Raw genomic sequence first — 25,274 nt, 5'->3', positions numbered from 1 at the left:
ACTAAATTTATATCCCAATTTAGCACTGACATCGGATAAAAAAAACTGGTTCTCAGACTTGAGACACCCAAAAAAACTAAAATAATTTATTAAAAGTAGACATATTAGGTATTGCCGTGTCGGTAATAATCTCCTCTATAAAAATACCCCATGAGCTAACCCCCCAGATTAACACGGTCAAGAAAAAAAAAAAGGTGCAAAAAAAGATTTTTTTGGGTCACCTTACATAACAAACAATTTAATAGCAAGCGATCAAAAAGTCATATAGCCCCCAAAATAGTGCCGCTCGTCCCGCAAAAAATGAGCCCCCACATAAGATAATCTGATAAAAAATAAATTAAAAAAATTACACTTAGACTTTAGAGATACAAAAAATTTATGTTCTTATCAAAAAGGATAATATAGTCAAAAACCTAAATAATTGTAAGAAAAAAGTAGACTTATTAGGTATCGCCGCGTCCGTAAGATTCTCCTCTATAAAAAATATCCCATGACCTAACCCCCCAGATTAACACGGTTAAAAAAAAAAAAACTGTGCCAAAAACGCAATTTTGGGCACTTTTCCATTTCAATCCGTTTTTTTCCCGTAACAAAACAAGGGTTAACAACCAAACAAAAGTTAATATTTATTACCCTGATACTGCAGTTTACAGAAATGCCACATTTGTGGTCGTAAACTGGTGTATCAGTGAAAGGGAGGCCGCAAAAGGAAAGGACCGACATGGTTTCTGGAAGGCCGATTTTGATGGCCTTTTTTATTGACACCATGTCCCTTTTGAAGCCCCCCTGATGCCCCCTGAGAGAAAAAAACTCCCTAAAAGTGACCCCATCTAAGAAACTACACTCCTCAAGGTATTCAAAACTGATTATACAAACTTTATTAACCCTTTAGGTGTTCCTCAACAGTTTATGGCAAAATGGAGATGAAATTTCAGAATTTCAATTTTTGGTAACCTTGCCTCACAAAAATGTAATATGGAGCTACCAAAAATCATATTTACCCTAAAAATAGTCCCCCCAAAAATGCCACCTTATCCAGTAGTTTCCAAAATGGGGTAACTTTTAGGGAGTTTCTACTCCAGGGGTGCATCAGGGGGGTTGAAACAGGAAACGGTGTAAATAAACTAGTCCATAAAAACCAGCCCTCCAAAAACCAAGCGGCGCACCTCTCACTCTACGCCCCGCTGTGTGGCCGTACAGTAGTTTACGGCCACATATTGGGTGTTTCTGTAAACGGCAGAGTCAGGGCAATAAAGATACAGTCTTGTTTGGCTGTTAACCCTTGCTTTGTTAGTGGAAAAAATGGGTTAAAATGGAAAATTCGCAAATTTCATCCCCATTTGCCAATAACTCTTGTGCAACACCTAAAGGGTTAACAATGTATGTAAAATCAGTTTTGAATACCTTGAGGGGTGTAATTTCTTAGATGGGGTCATTTTTGGGTGGTTTCTATTATGTAAGCCTCGCAAAGTGACTTCAAACCTGAACTGGTCCCTAAAAATTGTTTTTTGGTAAAATTCAGAAAAATGTCAAGATTTGCTTCTAAACTTCTAAGCCTTGTAACATCCCCAAAAAATAAAATATAATTTCCAAAATAATTCAAACATGAAGTAGACATATGGGGAATGTAAAGTCATCACAATATTTGGAGGTATTACTATGTATTACAGAAGTAAAGAAACTTAAACTTTGAAATTTTCAAATTTTTCAAATGTTTGGGTAAATTAGGTATTATTTTGTGCAAAAAAAGAAAAAAAAAATTGACTTCATTGTACCAGTGTCATGAAGTACAATATGTGACGAAAAAACAATCTCAGAACTGCCTGGATAAGTCAAAGCGTTTTAAAGTTATCAGCACTTAAAGTGACAGTGGTCAGATTTGCAAAAAATAGCCTGGTCCTTAAGGTGAAATAAGGCTGTGTCCCTATGGGGTTAAAAAGTTGGTTTTGGAAATTTTCTTAAAAATTTTAACAATTGCTTCTAAACTTCTAAGCCTTCTAATGTCCTAAAAAAATAAAATTACAATTCAAAAATTATGCCAAAATAAAGTAGACATATGGGTAATGTTAAGTAATAAATATTTTATTAGGTATGACTTTCTGTTTTAGAAGCAGAAAAATTGAAATTTTAAAAATGGACTCAAATTTATGACTATCATGAAGCACAATGTGTCACGAGAAAACAATCTCAGAATTGCTTGGATAAATAAAAGTGTTCCAAAGCTATTACCACATAAAGTGACGCAAATGCCCCTTGGTCATGAAAGGGTTAAGGACCAGGCTATTTTTTGCAACTCTGACTAGTGTCACTTTGTGTGGTGATAACTTTAAAACGCTTTGACTTATCCAGGCCATTCTGAGACAGTTTTCTCGTCACGTATTGTACTTCATGACACTGGTAAAATGGAGTTAAAAAAAATCTGTTTTATTTATAAAAAAATACCAAATTTACAAAAAATTTAGAAAAATTTGCAATTTCCAAGTTTTAATTTCTCTACTTCTATAATACATAGTAATACCAAAAAATAGTTGTTACTTTACATTCCCCATATGTCTAATTCATGTTTGGATGATTTTGGAAATTACATTTTATTTTTGGGGGATGTTACAAGGCTTAGAATGCATTGGCTGTATGAGTAATACAGGCTCACCGGAAGGCAGCCCTGATGCCTAAGGAAGGCATCGGGCTGCCTTCCATGCCATCGGGTCCCCATTACAACAGCACGGGAACCCGATGGCCACTGCAGTTGCCGCCCGAACCACCCAGAAACGCTGCAAACTGCAGGTCCGAATTGATCTGCAGTTTGCAGGACCCCCCTCGGCATTGTAACAGAGTGCCTGCCCAATGTTTTCAGCAGGCAATCTGTTCCGCTCAACCCCCGCCGCGTGGCGGTGATCGGAAATACATATGACGTACGGTAGGTCATGTGTCCTTAAGTACCAGGACATCATGACGTACCGGTACGCCATATGTCCCTAACAGGTTAAAGCCATCGGTAATGAAGTTGTCCCACCACCGACATGCGGAGGTGACTGGGACTATACACTATTACAACATGAGGCCCGGTGGATTCATACACGACGTACTGTGTCCCCACTAGGTTTAAATGAACAGCTGTGCTTTAGCTGTTTCATTTGAGGTTATTACCATTTCCTCTGTTTGTCCCGTACATCAGTGACCTGTTTGGTAATTATGTTCCATTATCTATTGAATAGGCATGCATTAATTACAACTACTATCCTATTTCTTTATACTTATTGTGACAATCGTGTGTGTGCTTTTGTGTACGACCAGCTCTGGGTCTGGATCACCTTGACCTTTTTACCTTTTTTTATCTAAAGGCTATCCAATGCCTTTTAAGTCTAGCGCTGTCCTATAATGGGGACCGCGCGGTTGCGCATTGCCGGTAACATGTCCTAGTTGCCTGGAAATAATTTGCAACTTGGTCACATGTTATGTAAGTGTCCTACGTCATTGGCGCGCAATGTGGCCTTATTTGATGACGCGCGATGCACCCGGGCACGTCATCAATGAACTCCATCCCAGGCAGGTGCTCTCTGTATTGAGCGCTTGCTGCGCATGCACGGGTAGTGCCCTCAATCATTTTAGACGTCACCACGCTGCGTCCCAGGCCTCGTTATGAGACCTGGTCTAGATTTAAATTCCGGGCGGGTGACTGTCGGCAGACAGGTTATCTTACTGCCTCGACAGATGCACCGGCCCACTGGACTGGAGGTTCCTTCTTATCATAAGGCTCCCCCATATGATGGCAAGTGCCCCATACAGCACGACACTTGTATAGGCCCAGCATCTGGGAGTGGAGCCTACATTTTGGGCTACCACTTCTATTGAAATAGCCTGAATTACCTTTCTGGCATATGTCTACATTATGTATTAGTATCTATCTGTACATACATTAAAGGGAACCTGTCATGTGGATATTTGATTATAATCTAACTAATTATATACAATCATTAACTACTAAAAAGTACCTTAGATGTATTCACTTACTGGTGTGACAGATGGTTACCTCATAATATACACACAAAGATGCTGCATGCTAATGAGCTGATTGGAGTCCAGCGTGATGTCAGTGAGTCCAGCGTTTATTTAATTCAGAGCTATAGCCACTTTCCTACCTACCTGCTGCTGATTCATATGGAAAATAACTGTCATTCAGCAGCAGGTGGGCGGGGAGAGTCAGGAGCTCATGAATATTCATGACTCATTATTATCAGCTGGAGCTTTTCAATACAAGATGTTGGTAGATTGACTGGGTCAATTAAAGAAAGTGACCCAGCAATTTGCTAAGCGAATCAGTCAATTATTTATGTTGCCCCTAGTTAGGACACCATAAAACTGGTGACAGGTTCCCTTTAAGTTGTTAGACCACATTTAATTAATGCCCTTCTGGATATGGTCCTTGTTCCTTTCCAGTCTCTGTTATGTTTCCCCCGATGAGAGTAAAATCGAAACATGCATGTAGGGACTAGCTGCACTAGGGCACTTTAGGGCCAAGGAGCTTGAGGGCAAGGTTCGGGACGGGGTCGTTCTTTTTAGGACATGTGCTCCGTGGCTAGGACAATATGGCCAGCATAGCACCCGTACCTTAGGGCTCTCTAGGGATCCAAAGCCCCTTTATGTTCCTGTCTGTTACTTGCCTTGATTTTTCAGGATCATACCATCCGTTGAGATTCCACGAAGTCCGGATGAACCTTACGATCTGGTAGGACTACTGGATACTTTTTTGGTGCCACCATGCACCATTATGTTTGAGTCTTATCGAGTAGTCTGATTATATTATTTTCTCTTGTTGATCTGTTATATTTTGAGGGACTTTCATTAATCTGATTGAAAGTAACGTTTTATTAGGGTTTACCGTTTATTCTTCCTTGTTTCTGTACCCCAGGGTGATAGTTTTATTAATTATACTATAGTACTTTTCAATTGACTTCACTTTACACTGTAGATCTCTTGCCCCACACTTACCTTCCTAATAAATGACCGGCGCACCCTGTCATCCTCCCAGCTCATTGAGGTCAGCATCTCGTTGTCTCCGGAATAGGCTCCACTGCCATAGCCGGGGCTGCTGCCTGTGTGACACAGTGACAGTTAGTGTTTACTACGCACAGTACTGACGTGACCGGGCAGTTAGTGCCCGCATATGCCAAGCCCCAGAGTTACAGAAAAACCAAATGCAATCCTTTTTACTAGCTGAGCACTATCTCTGTGTACCAAATCCTTCCAAAAAGCACATCAAACAGTTAATATACCCTCCAATATCATCTATTACAGGTACAATATGTTTATCCATCCTAATGCCAAGCCCAGTCAATACCGATCAAGACGCAAAATCACATAAAAAAATTAACTGAAGACATACACAACGATGGTGGTCATGGTTCAGTACACTGCATGAATATACACATAATCAGTGGCGTAACTACCAGGGAAGCAGGGAAAGCGGCTGCTTCGGGCCCGGGCTGACAAGGGGCCCGGCGCCCAGCAGCGTGTCAGTCAAGTTTCATCGCTTTTATTTATATGCAAATTACCTTCCTAACGTGCCCAAGGGGCTGTCCCTCCGGCCGTTTGTGCCCATGCTCATTATCGCCAAGCCCAGCGCCGCCCTGCTTTTAATTATTCACTGCCGTCCTTGTCTTTTTTCTTTCTAAGTGCGCCGTAGTCTCGTGCATGCGCTGATGTTACTCAAGTCCGGGCCCGCGCTGTACGGGCAGCAGCCTCAAGTAGTGTAATCACACATACACAAACTTTCTCCGCTTTTTGGTGCATGCACGATTACATTCCTTGAGGCTGCTGCCAGGACACCGGACGTGAGTAACATCGGCGCATGCGCGAGACTATGGCGCACTTAGAAAAAAAAAAAAAGACGAGGACAGCAGTGAATAATTAACAGCGGGATGGAGCTGGGCTTAGCGATAATAGGCGCGGCTGGGCACAAACGGTCGGAGGGACAGCCCCTTTGGCACGTAAGGAAAGTAATTTGCATACAAATAAAAACGATTTTTTATCAAAAATGAAAGGACAGGTGGACAGCTCAATATCAAAAATTGGGCGGGGGCCCAGTCACTTCTAGCTTCTCCCCTGCATATGATAATGCCTCTGTACGGTGCTAAGTTATGGAGATTCTCCCCCCCCCCTGATAACTGTCTTTTTACTCATGGCAATCACTCAGCGCTCAAGTTTTATTTCTTATAACTGGTAATATAACAGCTCTGATGTGATTGGCTGCCATGGGCAATAAATAGTTTTTCTTCTGCTATGTATGTATGACTTATATATATACAGTACAGACCAAAAGTTTGGACACACCTTCTCATTCAAAGAGTTTTCTTTATTTTCATGACTATGAAAATTGTAGATTCACACTGAAGGCATCAAAACTATGAATTCCTCCTCCTCCATGCTTCACGGTGGGAACCAGGCATGTAGAGTCCATCCGTTCACCTTTTCTGCGTCGCATAAAGACACGGTAGTTGGAACCAAAGATCTCAAATTTGGACTCATCAGACCAAAGCACAGATTTCCACTGGTCTAATGTCCATTCCTTGTGTTCTTTAGCCCAAACAAGTCTCTTCTGCTTGTTGCCTGTCCTTAGCAGTGGTTTCCCAGCAGATATTCTACCATGAAGGCCTGATTCACACAGTCTCCTCTTAACAGTTGTTCTAGAGATGTGTCTGCTGCTAGAACTCTGTGTGGCATTGACCTGGTCTCTAATCTGAGCTGCTGTTAACCTGCGATTTCTGAGGCTGGTGACTCGGATGAACTTATCCTCCACAGCAGAGGTGACTCTTGGTCTTCCTTTCCTGGGGCAGTCCGCATGTGAGCCAGTTTCTTTGTAGCGCTTGATGGTTTTTGTGACTGCACTTGGGGACACTTTCAAAGTTTTCCCAATTTTTCGGACTGACTGACCTTCATTTCTTAAAGTAATAATGGCCACTCGTTTTTCTTTACTTAGCTGCTTTTTTCTTGCCATAATACAAATTCTAACAGTCTATTCAGTAGGACTATCAGCTGTGTAGCCATCTGACTTCTCCACAACGCAACTGATGGTCCCAACCCCATTTATAAGGCAAGAAACCCCACTTATTAAACCTGACAGGGCACACCTGTGAAGTGAAAACCATTACAGGTGACTACCTCTTGAAGCTCTTCAAGAGAATGCCAAGAGTGTGCAAAGCAGTAATCAAAGCAAAAGGTGGCTACTTTGAAGAACCTAGAATATGACATATTTTCAGTTGTTTCACACTTTTTTGTTATGTATATAATTCCACATGTGTTAATTCATAGTTTTGATGCCTTCAGTGTGAATCTACAATTTTCATAGTCATGAAAATAAAGAAAACTCTTTGAATGAGAAAGTGTGTCCAAACTTTTGGTCTGCACTGTATATATATATATATATATATATATAAAATCAGAGCCCTGTGGAGGTAAAGTATAGCACCATAGAGTGCTATTGGTGCTATGTTATGGCTTAGCACAAGCTTGTCTGGAGCAATAGTATACCTGCTTGCATGAACCCTTAGGGTTCATCCACACAAGACGTAAAATGTGGCAGAAAAACTCAGGCCAAATCCACAGCAATATCTTGATGATTTACAGTACATGCGGATTAAGGGTCCATTCACACATCTGTGTGTGTCTTGCGGATCTGCGGATCCGCAAAACACGGACAAGAATAGGACATGTTCTATTTTTTTCGGGAACGGAAATGCGGACCCGGAAGTGCGGGTCCGCATTTCCAGATCCGGGCAGAACATCATGCGGCCCCATAGAAATGAATGGGTCCGCAATTCCGTTCCTCAAATGAACAGAATTGCCTACGTGGGAATGGACCCTTATTGTGAGTTTTTCTGCACATTTGCTGTGGTTTTTACTCTCTGCATTGGCAGGGACCAGTCCTGTATGGAGACTCACTGAATGTTAATTTCTCTACCATAAGCCGTCTCCAAAGGGATTTCAGAGAATTTGGCAGTACATCCAACCAGCCTCAGAACCGCAGACCACGTGTAACCACACCAGCCCAGGACCTCCACATCCAGCTTTTACACCTCCATGATCGTCTGAGACCAGTGACCTGGACAGCTGCAGCAACAATCGGTTTGCATAACCAAAGAATTTCTGCACAAACTGTCATAAACGCCTCAGGGAAGCTCATTCGCATGCTCGTCGTCCTCATCGGGGTCTGGACCTGACTGCAGTTCGTCTTCGTAACCGACTTGAGTGGGCAAATGCTCAAATTCGATGGCATGTTGTATAGGCGCTCTGTTCACGGATTAGTCACGGTTTTCTCTGATCAGGGCAGATAGCAGACAGCGTGTGTGACGTCCTGTGGGTGAGTGGTTTGCTGACGTCAACGTTGCGGATTGAGTGGCCCATGGTGGCAGTGGGGTTATGGTATTGGCAGGCGTATGTTATGGACAACGAACACAGGTGCATTTTATTGATGGCATTTTTAATGCACAGATCCCGTGACAAGATCCTGAGGCCCATTGTTGTGCCATTCATCCACGACCATCACCTCATGTTGCAGCATGATAATGCACGGCCCCATATTGCAAGGATCTGTACACAATTCCTGGACACTGAAAACATCCCAGTTCTTGCATGGCCAGCATACTCACCAGGACATGTCACCCATTGAGCATGTTTGGGATGCTCTGGATCGGCGTATATGACAGCGTGTTCCAGTTCCTGCCAATATTCTGCAAATTCACACAGCTATTGAAGAGGAGAGGACCAAGATTCCACAGGCCACAATCAACAACCTGATCAACTCTATGCAACGGAGATGTGTTGCACTGCGTGAGGCAAATGGTGGCCACACCAGATACTGACTGGTTTTCTGAACCCCACCCCTCCCAGTAAGGAAAAACTATGCACATTTTAGAGTGGTCTTTTATTGTGGGCAGTCTAAGGCACACCTGTGCAATATTCATGCTGTCTAATCAGCCCCTTGATATGCCACACCAGTGAGGTGGGATGGATTATCTTCGCAAAAGAGAAGTGCTCATTAACACAGATTTAGACAGATTTGTGAACAATATTTGAGAGTAATGGGTCTTTTGTGTATGTAGAAAATGTTTCAGATATTTGAATTCAGCTCATGCAAAATGAGAGCAAAACCTAAAGTGTTGCGTTTATATTTTTGTTCAGTGTATATTTTGCGTTTTTCACACAACGCAGGCCCCATAGAAATTAATGGGTCTGCATGAAAATCGCCAGCATCCGCAAGCAAGTACGGATGTGGTGCGATTTTCACGCATGGTTGCTAGAAGATGATAGGGATGAGAAACACCGGACCCCATTAAAGTCTACTCACTGTATTATTTTCCCTTATAACATGGATATAAGGGAAAATAATAGCTTCTTAATACAGAATGCATACTAAAATGTAGATTGAGGGGTTAAAAAAAATAAAAATTAACTCCCCTCGTCCACCTACATCATCTTCTTTCTTCTTCTTTCAGGACCTGCAAAAGGACCTTTACTGACGTAATTGCGCTCACCACGTGGTGATTGCGGTGACGTCAGCGCAGGTCCTGCTAAATGAAGATAGAAGATCCTTCTATCTTCATTCAGCAGGACCTGCACTGATGTCTTCACGCTTACCACGTGGTGAGCGTGATTATGTCATTAAAGGTCATTTTGCAGGCCCTAAAAGAAGAAGAAAGAAGACGATGCAGGTGGATGAGGTGAGCTAATTAATATTTTTATTTTTTAACCCCTCAATCGACATTTTAGTAAGCATTCTGTATTAAGAATGCTATTATTTTCCCTTATAACCATGTTATAAGGGAAAATAATAAAATCTACAGAACACCTAACCCAAACCCGAACTTCAGTGAAGCAGTCCAGGATCGAGTCTGGGTACCACATTCAGTTTTCCATCACGCGAGTGATGCACTTGCGGGGAAAAAACTGAACAACGCAAAGCAATCGCAGGCAAAGCAGACTGAAATTGCGTGCACAATTGTGCGGCTTTCCCGCAATGCACACACAATGCATCCAAAGCAAATCCGGGACGTCCATGGGAAAGAGGCCTATGTGTAGGGGGCAGCCCAAATATCCCAGGTCTGCTGTCAGGGGAAACAAGGATTGAGTATTCTGGATTTCAATACTTTGTTTCCCTGGACTATGCACATATGCTTGACCATACATGTATATTTATGGGAGAATGATGGAGCCAACCGGTGTTTGTCCAATAGCTAACTAAAATATGCCTTACTCAAAGAGGGGTTGTCCTACAACAAAAACCCTTTTTTTTTTCTCTTTTCTGACTAGAAACTTATCATGAGTGGTGGTCAGGCTATCGTAAACTACTGTATGCAATTAATGAGAATGAGTTGCCCAGTTTCCCATGCATGGAGGGTGGGCTGGCCATGCATGCACAGTCAGTCTACATTGACAAGGCCATATAAAACAGCTGTCTCACAATTCATTGGAAGTAACTGTTTGGCTGAGAACAGGGGACAATGGGGGTCAAACACCAAACGGACCTAACTATTTAACAGATCATAAATAAGTAGCAAAATCTGAATTAAGTGAAAGAAGTCTGAAAAATTGAGAAAAATACAAGTTTTTCATGGGTAAGGGTTCAGATTTACCTATGTCCTCTTGTGTCCAGTTAGGATATGGGATCACAGTGGGAGATGTTTCAAGAAAACCAGCCTTCTTCCCATCTTCTGCTGTCGCTTCCTCATAGGAAGGAGGTACTGTGGGAGCCAGGGTATTTGACTGCACATTTCCATTACCTCCTCCACTCTCTGAGGGCTTATTTGTGACAGAAACCTTCAGAAAAAAATGCTTAAGATTGGTGAAATGATTTAACCAAGTACAATAGATATATCTAAATAAGCATTAGCATGGATGAATTTCAGCATGCAGGATCCTGGTCACTGCAGCTCTACAACTGCTGCATTGAGAAAGCTTGCCAATAAAACTATCCAAAGCTATGTTCACTTAAAGGAGCATATTGATGGTCTATCCTCAGAATAGGCCATCAATAACAGATCAGTGGGGTCCAACTCTCAGCACCCCGCCGATTGACTGACGCGGCCGCAGTGCTTACGCTGTCTACCTGCAGAACATACATTTAGTAGAGGCAGTGTAGAATATTAATTTCAGTGGAAAGGGATGAAGGGAAAGTGTCCTGCATCACTGCTAATACATAGATGAGATGACATGCAGGTAGATGGACCTATGTAAACAATGGAGAGGGTGCAGCGCTTACACGAAAGGGCACCATAGCCCTTTTAAACAGTTAATTGGGGGGAGCTAGCTTTAGACCCCACCAATCTGGTATTGATGAGTGTTTGTCAGCTAAATACTTTTATGGCATATCCATAGCCTGATTCCTTGTGTTAAGACCACAATGTAGCCTGAACACCACATTTATTCTGGCCCACACCGAAGTCTACGGGAAATACAGAAACCACTAAGTAGGTTTGCTCTTCTGTGTTCATATCCCGTATAAATGGTAATGAAGAGTGATAAGTTCAGTTGACCACCATAAATTGGTAATGGACTCCCCCTTTCTCAATTTTGGTGGCAAACCTACTGATCAGACTGCTGATCCCAATCAGATGTTTCTAGAATCAGAGATTTCTAGAAAAATCCCCTTAAAAAGGTTGGACCATCAGGACAACCATTGTTAGATTGATCTGGTGATCAGATGATTACAACGGGCCCAGCTAAAGTAACTGTTAGGGCTCATGCACACAACAGTATTTTGCGTTCAGTATACTTGACGTTTTTTTTAGTTCAGTATGCGGAACATTTACTGAACCATTCATTTCAATGGTTCAGCAAAAAATACTAAAGTGTCTCTGTGTGCATTCCGTTTCAGTATTTCCGTATTTCCGTGCCGTGAAAAGATAGAACATGTCCTATTCTTGTCCGCAAATCACGGTGCTTGGCTCCATTCAAGTCAATGGGTCCGCAAAAAAAAAAACGGAACACATACGGAAATGCATCCGTATGTCTTCCATATCCGTTCCGTTTTTGCTGAACCATCTATTGAAAATGTTATGCCCAGCCCAATTATTTCTATGTAATTACTGTACACTGTATATGGCATACGGAAAAACGGAACGGAAAAACAGAAAGGAAACGGAGACACAACGGAAATAAAAAACGGAACAACGGATCCGTAAAAAACGGACCGCAAAACACTGAAAAAGCAATACTGTCGTGTGCATGAGCCCTTAGGGAAATGTAGAATTACATGCTGGCCATTCAAATGTATTAAGAAATGGACTACCCTGGCCCACTAGAACAAGAGATCTCCTTTGCTAGTGGCTCGAGAGAAGAGGTCCTCCTTTATGATGGTCATATGAACTAATATGGAAAGGAATTGGATTGTCCTGGCAGAATCAGGACTGTTGGCATGTACCGTATGCACATACAGAATCATATTATACAAAATATATATTTTCCCTAGGGTTTAGCCTGCCGCTAAATTATTATAATCTGTCACAAATGACAAAACACTGATTTCACAGCACAAAACAAAATGAGGCTGTGCCGTCCTAATACAAAAAGAGTGATTGTCATATGGCACAGTGAACACGTCACCATATCCCTTCTACACAGAAGCCAAAGCATTAGTCACAAAGTGGCCGCCATATCCATGGAGAATGCATTTTGGATAAAGCATTGGGTAAGAGTGATGTGATCTAAAGCTATGGTGATCACATTATTATGGCTCCTTACATGAAGCTCTCATGACAGGAAGCCCAGTGTTCGGTTACTGCCGCCTGAAATTCCAGTTCTACATTTTCTAGAAGTCTAAAGTACACATTCGATCTGCTTGGCCTTCTTGGCACAGGGCGTCACTAAAGTACTGAGCTTATATCTTACGGTGCCATCTCCCATAGGTGAACCAGTTCAGAGAAACATAGAGCAACTACAGCATTAAAGCAGTGTCTCAGCAACTACACAAGTTGAGCAAGGCTTTTTGACCCAGGATGCAGGAACAGCGAATAGGGGGTTATCTATTTGTTATTTTTTATTTTAAAAGATATTTTTTTAATGCAGCAAAAGTTGCACCACATTAGGCAATATCAATACACCAGGTATAGGAGTATACAGTACAATCGTCGATCGACATGTTAAGATGTACATTACAGTGGATTTATATGTCCAAAGTTAGACAGGAGAGGTAACAGAGTGTTGCATTTTATCACAGGAGAGCCTTCATCTGAACACAAAACCGAACGTTACATAAACGTCGCCTGATTTAGCCTGGGGGAAAGAGAGAGGGGTCATGTAAGGGTTATCTATTTTGGATAGAACTTTTTGTGAAAAGGATCTCCCAATAATAAGCTAGTGTTGAGCGCGAATATTCAAATAGCAAATTTTTTATTGCGAATATCACCACTTCGAGAATTCGCGAATTTTTAGAATATAGTGTTATATATTCGTTACAACGAATATTCGGCATTTTTTTTCCATCTGCACACATGATTCCTCTCTTTTTTATTGCTTGTGGGCCAATGAGAAGGAAGCAATGTCAAGTTCACAACAATACTCATTGTACCAATCAGTAATCTGTAGTCAGACCTGCTAAAATGTGAAGTCACACGTAGTGCGAAAAAATATCCTAATCTCTGCTGATTAGCGCAATCGCGAATATATTGGAGCACTCTTTCTTCATATAAAACTATTGTAATGTTCTGCCGTGCCAACCATTTTCTCCAGTCTCAGGAAACTTATACCAGCTTGAAAAATGTAGCCAAAGTGACCCACGCCTGTATTTCGCGTTACAAATTCCTATTACACGATTTTTACATTGCTGATTTTTCACATTCAATAAAATAATCTTGAATATATTACGAATATTCTACAAAATATTTGTGAAATATTGCGAATTCGAATATAGCCCCTTAGTGATCACCTGTAATCTGTGAGGGAACTCAGCAGCAAGTGTTCACTTTCTCTGCAGCGCCACCACATGGTGAAATGAACATTACAGCAGTTCCCATTGAAATCAGTTGTCTGTCAATGTTGGGCTGTCTTCTCTAGCTGATAAATGAGGGTCAGGCAACTGTATTACAGAATTGTCTTTGAATGTTTGTCAAAACAGAAGACTATTTTATCAGAATCAGAAATCAATGAGTTTCATATTAATTGGCCATGTTCTTAGTTCAGTAATTAATCTTTTCTGCCACAACCTGAAGTTGATGATACAATTCACAGATGAAGGTACAGTTGGACAACCAATCATCCATCTGTCAGACATGTAAAATCAAAAAATCTCTAATCTAATGCCAGTGGGAACCAGAAAAGCAACGAGAAACCATGGTGAATGCATTATACCTCTTTGTGAGAGTAGGTTTAAGACATGGTCTAGGTGGTTTGCAGTTTTGTGAACATAAGACAAGATTGGAAGCCAGGACAAGATTGAGGACCTTCCTCAGTGGTAATATCTGTGGTGAGAGAATATGCTGGAGTGTATACAATCCTTACAGGAACATCGCGCTCCAGCACAGATATTACTGTTGAGGAAGGTCCTGCTGGACCGAAAGGTCCGGTCTTCTGACATATTTTGTGGTCTCTCTTCAATCTGTTAAATCAAAATGGATCGTATTCTGGACATCTTGGGCGTTTTCCTCACAACTACGCAAGGTATATGAGCACCATTCCTTATTGAGTGCCACAAAATTCTTTGACTTATATTAAAAGGCTGACAAGTCCTTCGCAGGCATCACTTCAAGAGTGCAGACCGCAGCCCCTTTTACCTTACATAGTCTAAAACATGACATTGTAGGATGTTAAGTCAGATAAACACCAGCAGACGTACTTGTTTCGAGGTATGCTTCATTCCATAATATAATAAATATAAAAGGAAGCGTTCCGGGCCGTCCAGCCTTCTTCAACTGGTGCAGTTAAAGAAGGTTGGACGGACCAAAATGCTTCCTGTTATATTTATTATATTATGGAATAAAGGATACCTCGAAACAAGTACGTCTGCTGGCATTTATCTGACTTTTAAGCTTGGGACGGCCCCTTCCCGTTCAAGCATTTTTCCAAAGAGTGGTGAGCTGTTGTCTATCTCTTGAATGTAGGATGTTACACATACAATTTAGGTTAATGGGTCTTCCACCCCCTCCTTATACTAGTGATTCATAAGTAGGGATGAGCGAACTCGAACTGTATAGTTCGGGTTCGTACCGAATTTTGGGGTGTCCGTGACATGGACCCGAACCCGGACATTTTCGTAAAAGTCCGGGTTCGGGTTCCGTGTTCGTCGCTTTCTTGGCGCTTTTGTGGCGCTTTCTTGGCGCTTTTTGAAAGGCTGCAAAGCAGCCAATCAACAAGCGTCATACTACTTGCCCCAAGAGGCCGGCACAGCCATGCCTACTATTGGCATGGCTGTGATTGGCCAGAGCACCATGTGACCCAGCCTCTATTTAAGCTGGAGTCACATAGCGCCGCCCGTCACTCTGCTCTGATTAGCGTAGGGAGAGGTTGCGGCTGCGACAGTAGGGCGAGATTAGGCTGATTAACTCCTCCAAAGCACTTGATTAATCGATCGATCTGCAGCTGTGCATCATTGAGCTGCTGAAATTCAATTGCTCACTGTTTTTAGGCTGCCCAGACCGTTTGTCAGTCACTTTTTTCTGGGGTGATCGGCGGCCATTTTGTGTCTTGTGGTGCGCCAGCACAAGCTGCGGCCAAGTGCATTTAACCCTCAATGGTGTGGTTGTTTTTTGGCTAAAGCCTACATCAGGGTGAAGCTGTCACACCAAGTGCATTTAACCAGCAATAGTCTGTTTATTTTTTGGCCATATACTACATCGGGGGCAAGCTGCGCCTGTCACCAAGTGCATTTAACCCTCAGTAGTGTGGTTGGTCAAGCTGTCACACCAAGTGCATTTAACCAGCAATAGTCTGTTCATTTTTTGGCCATATACTACATCAGGGGCAAGCTGCGCCTGTCACCAAGTGCATTTAACCCTCAATGGTGTGGTTGTTTTTTGGCTAAAGCCTACATCAGGGTGAAGCTGTCACACCAAGTGCATTTAACCAGCAATAGTCTGTTTATTTTTTGGCCATATACTACATCAGGGGCAAGCTGCGCCTGTCACCAAGTGCATTTAACCCTCAATGGTGTGGTTGTTTTTTGGCTAAAGCCTACATCAGGGTGAAGCTGTCACACCAAGTGCATTTAACCAGCAATAGTCTGTTTATTTTTTGGCCATATACTACATCAGGGGCAAGCTGCGCCTGTCACCAAGTGCATTTAACCCTCAATGGTGTGGTTGTTTTTTGGCTAAAGCCTACATCAGGGTGAAGCTGTCACACCAAGTGCATTTAACCAGCAATAGTCTGTTTATTTTTTGGCCATATACTACATCAGGGGCAAGCTGCGCCCGTCACCAAGTGCATTTAACCCTCAGTAGTGTGGTTGGTCAAGCTGTCACACCAAGTGCATTTAACCAGCAATAGTCTGTTCATTTTTTGGCCATATACTACATCAGGGGCAAGCTGCGCCTGTCACCAAGTGCATTTAACCCTCAATGGTGTGGTTGTTTTTTGGCTAAAGCCTACATCAGGGTGAAGCTGTCACACCAAGTGCATTTAACCAGCAATAGTCTGTTTATTTTTTGGCCATATACTACATCAGGGGCAAGCTGCGCCTGTCACCAAGTGCATTTAACCCTCAATGGTGTGGTTGTTTTTTGGCTAAAGCCTACATCAGGGTGAAGCTGTCACACCAAGTGCATTTAACCAGCAATAGTCTGTTCATTTTTTGGCCATATACTACATCAGGGGCAAGCTGCGCCTGTCACCAAGTGCATTTAACCCTCAGTAGTGTGGTTGGTCAACTGTCACACCAAGTGCATTTAACCAGCAATAGTGTGGTTATTTTTTGGCCATATCCCAGTCTAATTCTGTCAGTAAATCCATACCGGTCACCCAGCGCCTAAATACTAGGCCTCAAATTTATATCCCGCTAAATCTGTTCTGGCTGGGCAAGTTATTTAGTGTCCGTCAAAGCACATTTTTTGTTCTGGGTTGAAAAACAATTCCCAATTTAGCAATTTCCTAATTTAGTGGTTTCTGCTGTATCAGAGCTATTTGAAATCTATCCCTAAAAGGGTATATAATATTCAAGGTGCACATAGGGTCATTCAGAATAACTTCACACACACACTACTGTGCATTTCCAAGTCTAATTCTGTCAGTAAATCTATACCGGTCACCCAGCGCCTAAATACTAGGCCTCAAATTTATATTCAGCTGAATTTGAATACAATACATTGGGCCAAATAATATTTTTGTTGTTGTGGTGAACGATAACAATGAGGAAAACATCTAGTAAGGGACGCTGACGTGGACATGGTCGTGGTGGTGTTAGTGGACCCTCTGGTGCTGGGAGAGGACGTGGCCGTTCTGCCACATCCACACGTCCTAGTGTACCAACTACTTCAGGTCCCAGTAGCCGCCAGAATTTACAGCGATATATGGTGGGGCCCAATGCCGTTCTAAGGATGGTAAGGCCTGAGCAGGTACAGGCACTAGTCAATTGGGTGGCCGACAGTGGATCCAGCACGTTCACATTATCTCCCACCCAGTCTTCTGCAGAAAGCGCACAGATGGCGCCTGAAAACCAACCCCATCAGTCTGTCACATCACCCCCATGCATACCAGGGAAACTGTCTGAGCCTCAAGTTATGTAGCAGTCTCTTATGCTGTTTGAAGACTCAGCTGGCAGGGTTTCCCAAGGGTATCCACCTAGCCCTTCCCCAGCGGTGAAAGACATAGAATGCACTGACGCACAAGCACTTAGCATGTCTCTGATGATGACGAAACACAGGTGCCAACTGCTGCGTCTTTCTGCAGTGTGCAGACTGAACAGGAGGTCAGGGATCAAGACTGGGTGGAAGACGATGCAGGGGACGATGAGGTCCTAGACCCCACATGGAATGAAGGTCGTGCCACTGACTTTCACAGTTCGGAGGAAGAGACAGTGGTGAGACCTAGCCAACAGCATAGCAAAAGAGGGAGCAGTGGGCAAAAGCAGAACACCCGCCGCCAAGAGACTCCGCCTGCTACTGACCGCCGCCATCTGGGACCGAGCACCCCAAAGGCAGCTTCAAGGAGTTCCCTGGCATGGCACTTCTTCAAACAATGTGCTGACGACAAGACCCGAGTGGTTTGCACGCTGTGCCATCAGAGCCTGAAGCGAGGCATTAACGTTCTGAACCTGAGCACAACCTGCATGACCAGGCACCTGCATGCAAAGCATGAACTGCAGTGGAGTAAACACCTTAAAACCAAGGAAGTCACTCAGGCTCCCCCTGCTACCTCTTCTGCTGCTGCCGCCTCGGCCTCTTCTGCTGCTGCCGCCTCGGCCTCTTCCTCTGCCTCTGGAGGAACGTTGGCACCTGCCGCCCAGCAAACAGGGGATGTACCACCAACACCACCACCACCACCTCCGTCACCAAGCATCTCAACCATGTCACACGGAAGCGTTCAGCTCTCCATCTCACAAACATTTGAGAGAAAGCGTAAATTCCCACCTAGCCACCCTCGATCCCTGGCCCTGAATGCCAGCATTTCTAAACTACTGGCCTATGAAATGCTGTCATTTAGGCTGGTGGACACAGACAGCTTCAAACAGCTCATGTCGCTTGCTGTCCCACAGTATGTTGTTCCCAGCCGGCACTACTTCTCCAAGAGAGCCGTGCCTTCCCTGCACAACCAAGTATCCGATAAAATCAAGTGTGCACTGCGCAACGCCATCTGTGGCAAGGTCCACCTAACCACAGATACGTGGACCAGTAAGCACGGCCAGGGACGCTATATCTCCCTAACTGCACACTGGGTAAATGTAGTGGCAGCTGGGCCCCAGGCGGAGAGCTGTTTGGCGCACGTCCTTCCGCCGCCAAGGATCGCAGGGCAACATTCTTTGCCTCCTGTTGCCACCTTCTCCTACTCGACTTCCTCCTCCTCTTCTTCCACCTGCTCATCTAGTCAGCCACACACCTTCACCACCAACTTCAGCACAGCCTGGGGTAAACGTCAGCAGGCCATTCTGAAACTCATATGTTTGGGGGACAGGCCCCACACCGCACAGGAGTTGTGGCAGGGTATAGAACAACAGACCGACGAGTGGTTGCTGCCGGTGAGCCTCAAGCCCAGCCTGGTGGTGTGTGATAATGGGCGAAATCTCGTTGCAGCTCTGGGACTAGCCAGTTTGACGCACATCCCTTGCATGTGCTGAATTTGGTGGTGCAGAAGTTCATTCACAACTACCCCGACATGTCAGAGCTGCTGCATAAAGTGCGGGCCGTCTGTTAGCGCTTCCGGCGTTCACATCCTGCTGCTGCTCGCCTGTCTGCGCTACAGCGTAACTTCGGCCTTCCCGCTCACCGCCTCATATGTGACGTGCCCACCAGGTGGAACTCCACCTTGCACATGCTGGACAGACTGTGCGAGCAGCAGCAGGCCATAGTGGAGTTTCAGCTGCAGCACGCACGGGTCAGTCGCACTACAGAACAGCACCACTTCACCACCAATGACTGGGCCTCCATGCGAGACCTGTGTGCCCTGTTGCGCTGTTTCGAGTACTCCACCAACATGGCCAGTGGCGATGACGCCGTTATCAGCGTTACAATACCACTTCTATGTCTCCTTGAGAAAACACTTAGGGCGATGATGGAAGAGGAGGTGGCCCAGGAGGAGGAGGAGGAGGAGGAGGAAGAGGGGTCATTTTTAGCACTTTCAGGCCAGTCTCTTCGAAGTGACTCAGAGGGAGGTTTTTGGCAACAGCAGAGGCCAGGTACAAATGTGGCCAGCCAGGGCCCACTACTGGAGGACGAGGAGGACGAGGATGAGGAGGAGGTGGAGGAGGATGAGGATGAAGCATGGTCACAGCGGGGTGGCACCCAACGCAGCTCGGGTCCATCACTGGTGCGTGGCTGGGGGGAAAGGCAGGACGATGACGATACGCCAGCCACAGAGGACAGCTTGTCCTTACCCCTGGGCAGCCTGGCACACATGAGCGACTACATGCTGCAGTGCCTGCGCAACGACAGCAGAGTTGCCCACATTTTAACCTGTGCGGACTACTGGGTTGCCACCCTGCTGGATCCACGCTACAAAGACAATGTGCCCACCTTACTTCCTGCACTGGAGCGTGATAGGAAGATGCGCGAGTACAAGCGCACGTTGGTAGACGCGCTACTGAGAGAATTCCCAAATGTCACAGGGGAACAAGTGGAAGCCCAAGGCCAAGGCAGAGGAGGAGCAAGAGGTCGCCAAGGCAGCTGTGTCACGGCCAGCTCCTCTGAGGGCAGGGTTAGCATGGCAGAGATGTGGAAAAGTTTTGTCAACAGGCCACAGCTAACTGCACCACCACCTGATACGCAACGTGTTAGCAGGAGGCAACATTTCACTAACATGGTGGAACAGTACGTGTGCACACCCCTCCACGTACTGACTGATGGTTCGGCCCCATTCAACTACTGGGTCTCTAAATTGTCCACGTGGCCAGAGCTAGCCTTTTATGCCTTGGAGGTGCTGGCCTGCCCGGCGGCCAGCGTTTTGTCTGAACGTGTATTCAGCACGGCAGGGGGTGTCATTACAGACAAACGCAGAGCCTGTCTACAGCCAATGTGGACAAGCTGACGTTCATAAAAATGAACCAGGCATGGATCCCACAGGACCTGTCCGTCCCTTGTCCAGATTAGACATTAACTACCTCCCCTTAACCATATATTATTGTACTCCAGGGCACTTCCTCATTCAATCCTATTTTTATTTTCATTTTACCATTATATTGCGAGGCTACCCAAATTTGAATGAACCTCTCCTCTGTCTGGGTGCCGGGGCCTAAATATATGCCAATGGACTGTTCCAATGTTGGGTGACGTGAAGCCTGATTCTCTGCTATGACATGCAGACTAATTCTCTGCTGACATGAAGCCAGATTCTCTGTTACTGGACCTCTCTCCTCTGCCTGGGTGCTGGGCCTAAATATATGCCAATGGACTGTTGCACTGGTGGCTGACGTGAAGCCTGATTGTCTGTTACGGGACCTCTCTCCTCTGCCTGGGTGCTGGGCCTAAATATCTGACAATGGACTGTTGCATTGGTGGCTGATGTGAAGCCTGATTCTCTGCTATGACATGAAGACTGATTCTCTGCTGACATGAAGCCAGATTGTCTGTTACGGGACCTCTCTCCTCTGCCTGGGTGCTGGGCCTAAATTTATGAAAATGGACTCTTACAGTGGTGGGTGACGTGAAGCCTGATTCTCTGCTATGATATGAAGACTGATTCTCTGCTGACATGAAGCCAGATTGTCTGTTACGGGACCTCTCTCCTCTGCCTGGGTGCTGGGCCTAAATTTATGAAAATGGACTCTTACAGTGGTGGGTGACGTGAAGCCTGATTCTCTGCTATGATATGAAGACTGATTCTCTGCTGACATGAAGCCAGATTGTCTGTTACGGGACCTCTCTCCTCTGCCTGGGTGCTGGGCCTAAATTTATGACAATGGACTGTTGCAGTGGTGGCTGACGTGAAGCCTGATTCTCTGCTATGACATGCAGACTGATTCTCTGCTGACATGAAGCCAGATTTTCTGTTACGGGACCTCTCTCCTCTGCCTGGGTGCTGGGCCTAAATTTATGACAATGGACTGTTGCAGTGGTGGCTGACGTGAAGCCTGATTCTCTGCTATGACATGCAGACTGATTCTCTGCTGACATGAAGCCAGATTGTCTGTTACGGGACCTCTCTCCTCTGCCTGGGTGCTGGGCCTAAATTTATGACAATGGACTCTTACAGTGGTGGGTGACGTGAAGCCTGATTCTCTGCTATGATATGAAGACTGATTCTCTGCTGACATGAAGCCAGATTGTCTGTTACGGGACCTCTCTCCTCTGCCTGGGTGCTGGGCCAAAATTTATGACAATGGACTGTTGCAGTGGTGGCTGACGTGAATCCTGATTCTCTGCTATGACATGCAGACTGATTCTCTGCTGACATGAAGACAGATTCTCTGTTACGGGACCTCTCTCCTCTGCCTGGGTGCGGGGCCTAAATATCTGAGAATGGACTGTTCCAGTGGTGGGTGACGTGAAGCCAGATTCTCTGCTATGGGACCTCTCTCCAATTGATTTTGGTTAATTTTTATTTATTTAATTTTATTTTAATTCATTTCCCTATCCACATTTGTTTGCAGGGGATTTACCTACATGTTGCTGCCTTTTGCAGCCCTCTATCCCTTTCCTGGGCTGTTTTACAGCCTTTTTAGTACCGAAAAGTTCGGGTCCCCATTGACTTCAATGGGGTTCGGGTTCGGGAGGAAGTTCGGATCGGGTTCGGATCCCGAACCTGAACATTTCCGGGAAGTTCGGCCGAACTTCTCGAACCCGAACATCCAAGTGTTCGCTCAACTCTATTCATAAGCAATTCACCACGCAAAAAAAAAAAACTTTTCGTCTGCTACTGGGCAAAAAACATTTGTCCTATACTAAATCGAGTGTGCGGATTACAAACTTGAAGTCAGAATTGTAACACGTCACAAAATTTTGCTATGCATAAGTATGCCTAAATGAATTAAGCACTTGGAAAGCATTGAATAATTTTTAACAGAACAAGTTTTACTCCAATAATTACCTGATCAACATCAAAGTTTGCATAGTAAACAGTGTATGAAAATGTAATGGAATAACAAAATTTCAAAAAGTCTAGTTTTTCAGTTTAAAAGTCTTAGGCTTATTGCACATGAACGTGTGTGCTCTGTAGCCGTATTGCGGACCACATTTGCGGATTCCCAATACACGGGCACCGTTCCGTGTGCATTCTGTATCACGGATGCGGACCCTTTCACTTCAATGGTTTCGCAAATCCATAGATGCGGAATAGTGCGGAACAGAAGCACAGAACTGAACCCGTCACGTATTTCCGTTCTTCAAAAAGATAGAACATGTCTGTCCGCGATCCACTGCGGCTAGCCCATAACGGGTGTTCGTGCATTGCAGCCTGCAATTTGCAATAAGCCTTACTTGAGCAAGGCCAAGTACTGTTAAAAGTGCTTCAGGCATCTGCTTTTGCGTTTGTGAATGGTCATATTTTCCCGTTGCAAAAACTAGCAGTAGTCCCCATCATGTTGGGATTCCAGTGGCCGTGATACCTGTTCTCCATTGTAGAAATATCTTTATGGAACCGCTCTCCATGTTCTTCACTTACGTGTCCCAAATTGGGTGGGAAATAGTCAAGATGGGAATGTAAGAAATGCACTTTCAATGACATTCGGCAGCCAAGTTGTTCATAAGCTGTAAGCAAGTTGTCTACTAATTCAGCACAGTTTGCAGCTCGTCTGTTCCCAAGGGAGTTCTGCACAACTGGTACAAATGCATCCCAAGCTGCAAGACGCACTCGCTGTGTCAGATTATTGCGCTGATCATAAGTAGTGTATGTGCCACATATGTAGCAGAATTTGTCTGGATCGTTAACACATTTGCATTTATACATCTTAAGTTAAAAAAAAAAAAAGATTCTCAAAGGTAAAAAATAATAATTCAGTATTAAAACGCAAGGAAAATTATACAAGTGTGGTATCATTGTAACTGTAATGACCTGGAAAATGAAGATAACAATTTTACCGCATAGTGTACAGTGTAAAAAAAACAAAAACTTTATCCCAATTCTACCCCATTTGAATTTTCTTTTCCCGGTTCCTACTACATGGTATGCAACCGTAAATGGTGCCATTAGAAAGTACAACTTGTCCCGCAAAAAATAAGCCATCATAAGGCTATGTGAATGGACAAATAAAAAAGTTAGGACTATGGGAAGGCGGGGAGTGAAAAAACGAAAACAAATCCCAGGGTCCTTAAGGGGTTAAAATCTAGACGCAAATTCCGAGTTCATATTTGGAATCAGCACGCTCATTTTAGTATAAATCACATGTTTTTTGCTCAGTAGCACAATCATTGTTGCGCGATGTTATTAGATAGGACACCGTTTCTGTGTCACATTGCTCTGGGATCACAGACGAGATAGTCGTGTTACACAGATGAGAAGGTTCATTGTGAAAAGATGTGTAATGTGTGTGTATACAGTATAATGCATGGATGGATGGATAGATATAAGATAGATAGATAGATATAAGATAGATAGATAGATATGAGATAGATAGATAGATATGAGATAGATAGATAGATAGATAGATAGATAGATAGACCAATTGACTGATTGAGTAATTTGAGATAGACAGATTGGTTGATATGAGATAGATATGATAGACTGACAGATATTAGACAGATAGATAGATAGATAGATAGATAGATAGATAGATAGATAGATAGACATTAGTATAGACACTATGTACTATGCTACACATTGGGTATAAATTAGAATGACAATGAAGGGGTTAACACTTGTTCTCGTGCACCCTGGGCCTCCACATGGGGACTTGTGACGCAGTATTGCTGTTCTCGCCTTTCTGGAAGTGACGGGGTATTACATAATTCATGCATCCAGCTCCTCTTAAGTTACCTTTAGCCGGCAGGTGCAGTTTTATCAAGTATTTGCTACCTTACAATTCCCTGATTGTATTTGACTCATCCACCTGCAGGATGACAGTGATAGTTGGCAGAACTCTGTGGATATGTATTATGGCTTGTGTATGACAGTCAGGAGCTCTATCAGCAGTGGGATATGTGCAGCATCCCTTGCTGTGTTAGCCGGGATGCTGGGATGCAGCACTTACCTTTCCCTGGGTCATGATGCTGGGCTCTGGGCTCTCCAGGTGCTGGATTCTCAGATCTGGACCAGCAGTGATGATGCTTTACCTTCTAGCAACATCCAGCAGCCTGCGGACTGTACCATTCCTCCGCAGTCATGCAGGGGGAGCAGTCAATCTGCATTCGTGCTTACAGGAGGGATTAGACATCACATGCTTCCACAAAACACCAGCAGATGCTAGAGCAGCGTGTGACTAATAGAATGAATAAGGAGATATGAAATATGGAACTGAAACCAAATTCTGGGGTTATAGTGATGGCCCCTGCAGCCATACAATTATATACAGAACGTACAACTTGTGAATCATTGCAACTTTGCTGAACTTGAAATGATGAGTTGCTATGAGGGGTGGATGGGGGACTTCAGGTGCCCAGAAAAAAAAAATCCAAAAGTGGCCCAATGTTGTACGTGGGGCCATGTTGGCAGCGAGTGGGGCCAACACAAGTAGTCGGGGCCAAAAATGTATTTCATGGCAAAATCCA

General features: G+C 44.1%; 1 protein-coding gene across 1 annotated transcript in view; it reads right to left on the bottom strand.

Annotated features, from left to right (window-relative positions):
* The window catches only part of FAIM2 (Fas apoptotic inhibitory molecule 2), a 62,518-nt gene extending 37,687 nt beyond the window's left edge, over nt 1-24,831 (bottom strand). The window contains exons 1-3 of the mRNA XM_044288046.1: nt 24,758-24,831; nt 10,629-10,812; nt 4,990-5,093 (exon numbers count right to left, since the gene is read on the bottom strand). Of these exons, the coding sequence (XP_044143981.1) occupies nt 4,990-5,093; nt 10,629-10,812; nt 24,758-24,772 (303 nt within the window). The 5' untranslated portion in view covers nt 24,773-24,831. The remainder of the gene's footprint in view (nt 1-4,989; nt 5,094-10,628; nt 10,813-24,757) is intronic.
* Nucleotides 24,832-25,274: the final 443 nt, after the last annotated feature.

This window comes from Bufo gargarizans, chromosome 3, assembly GCF_014858855.1.
Source record: "Bufo gargarizans isolate SCDJY-AF-19 chromosome 3, ASM1485885v1, whole genome shotgun sequence".
NCBI lineage: Eukaryota > Metazoa > Chordata > Amphibia > Anura > Bufonidae > Bufo > Bufo gargarizans.
This window is presented reverse-complemented; position numbering and strand designations above follow the sequence as displayed.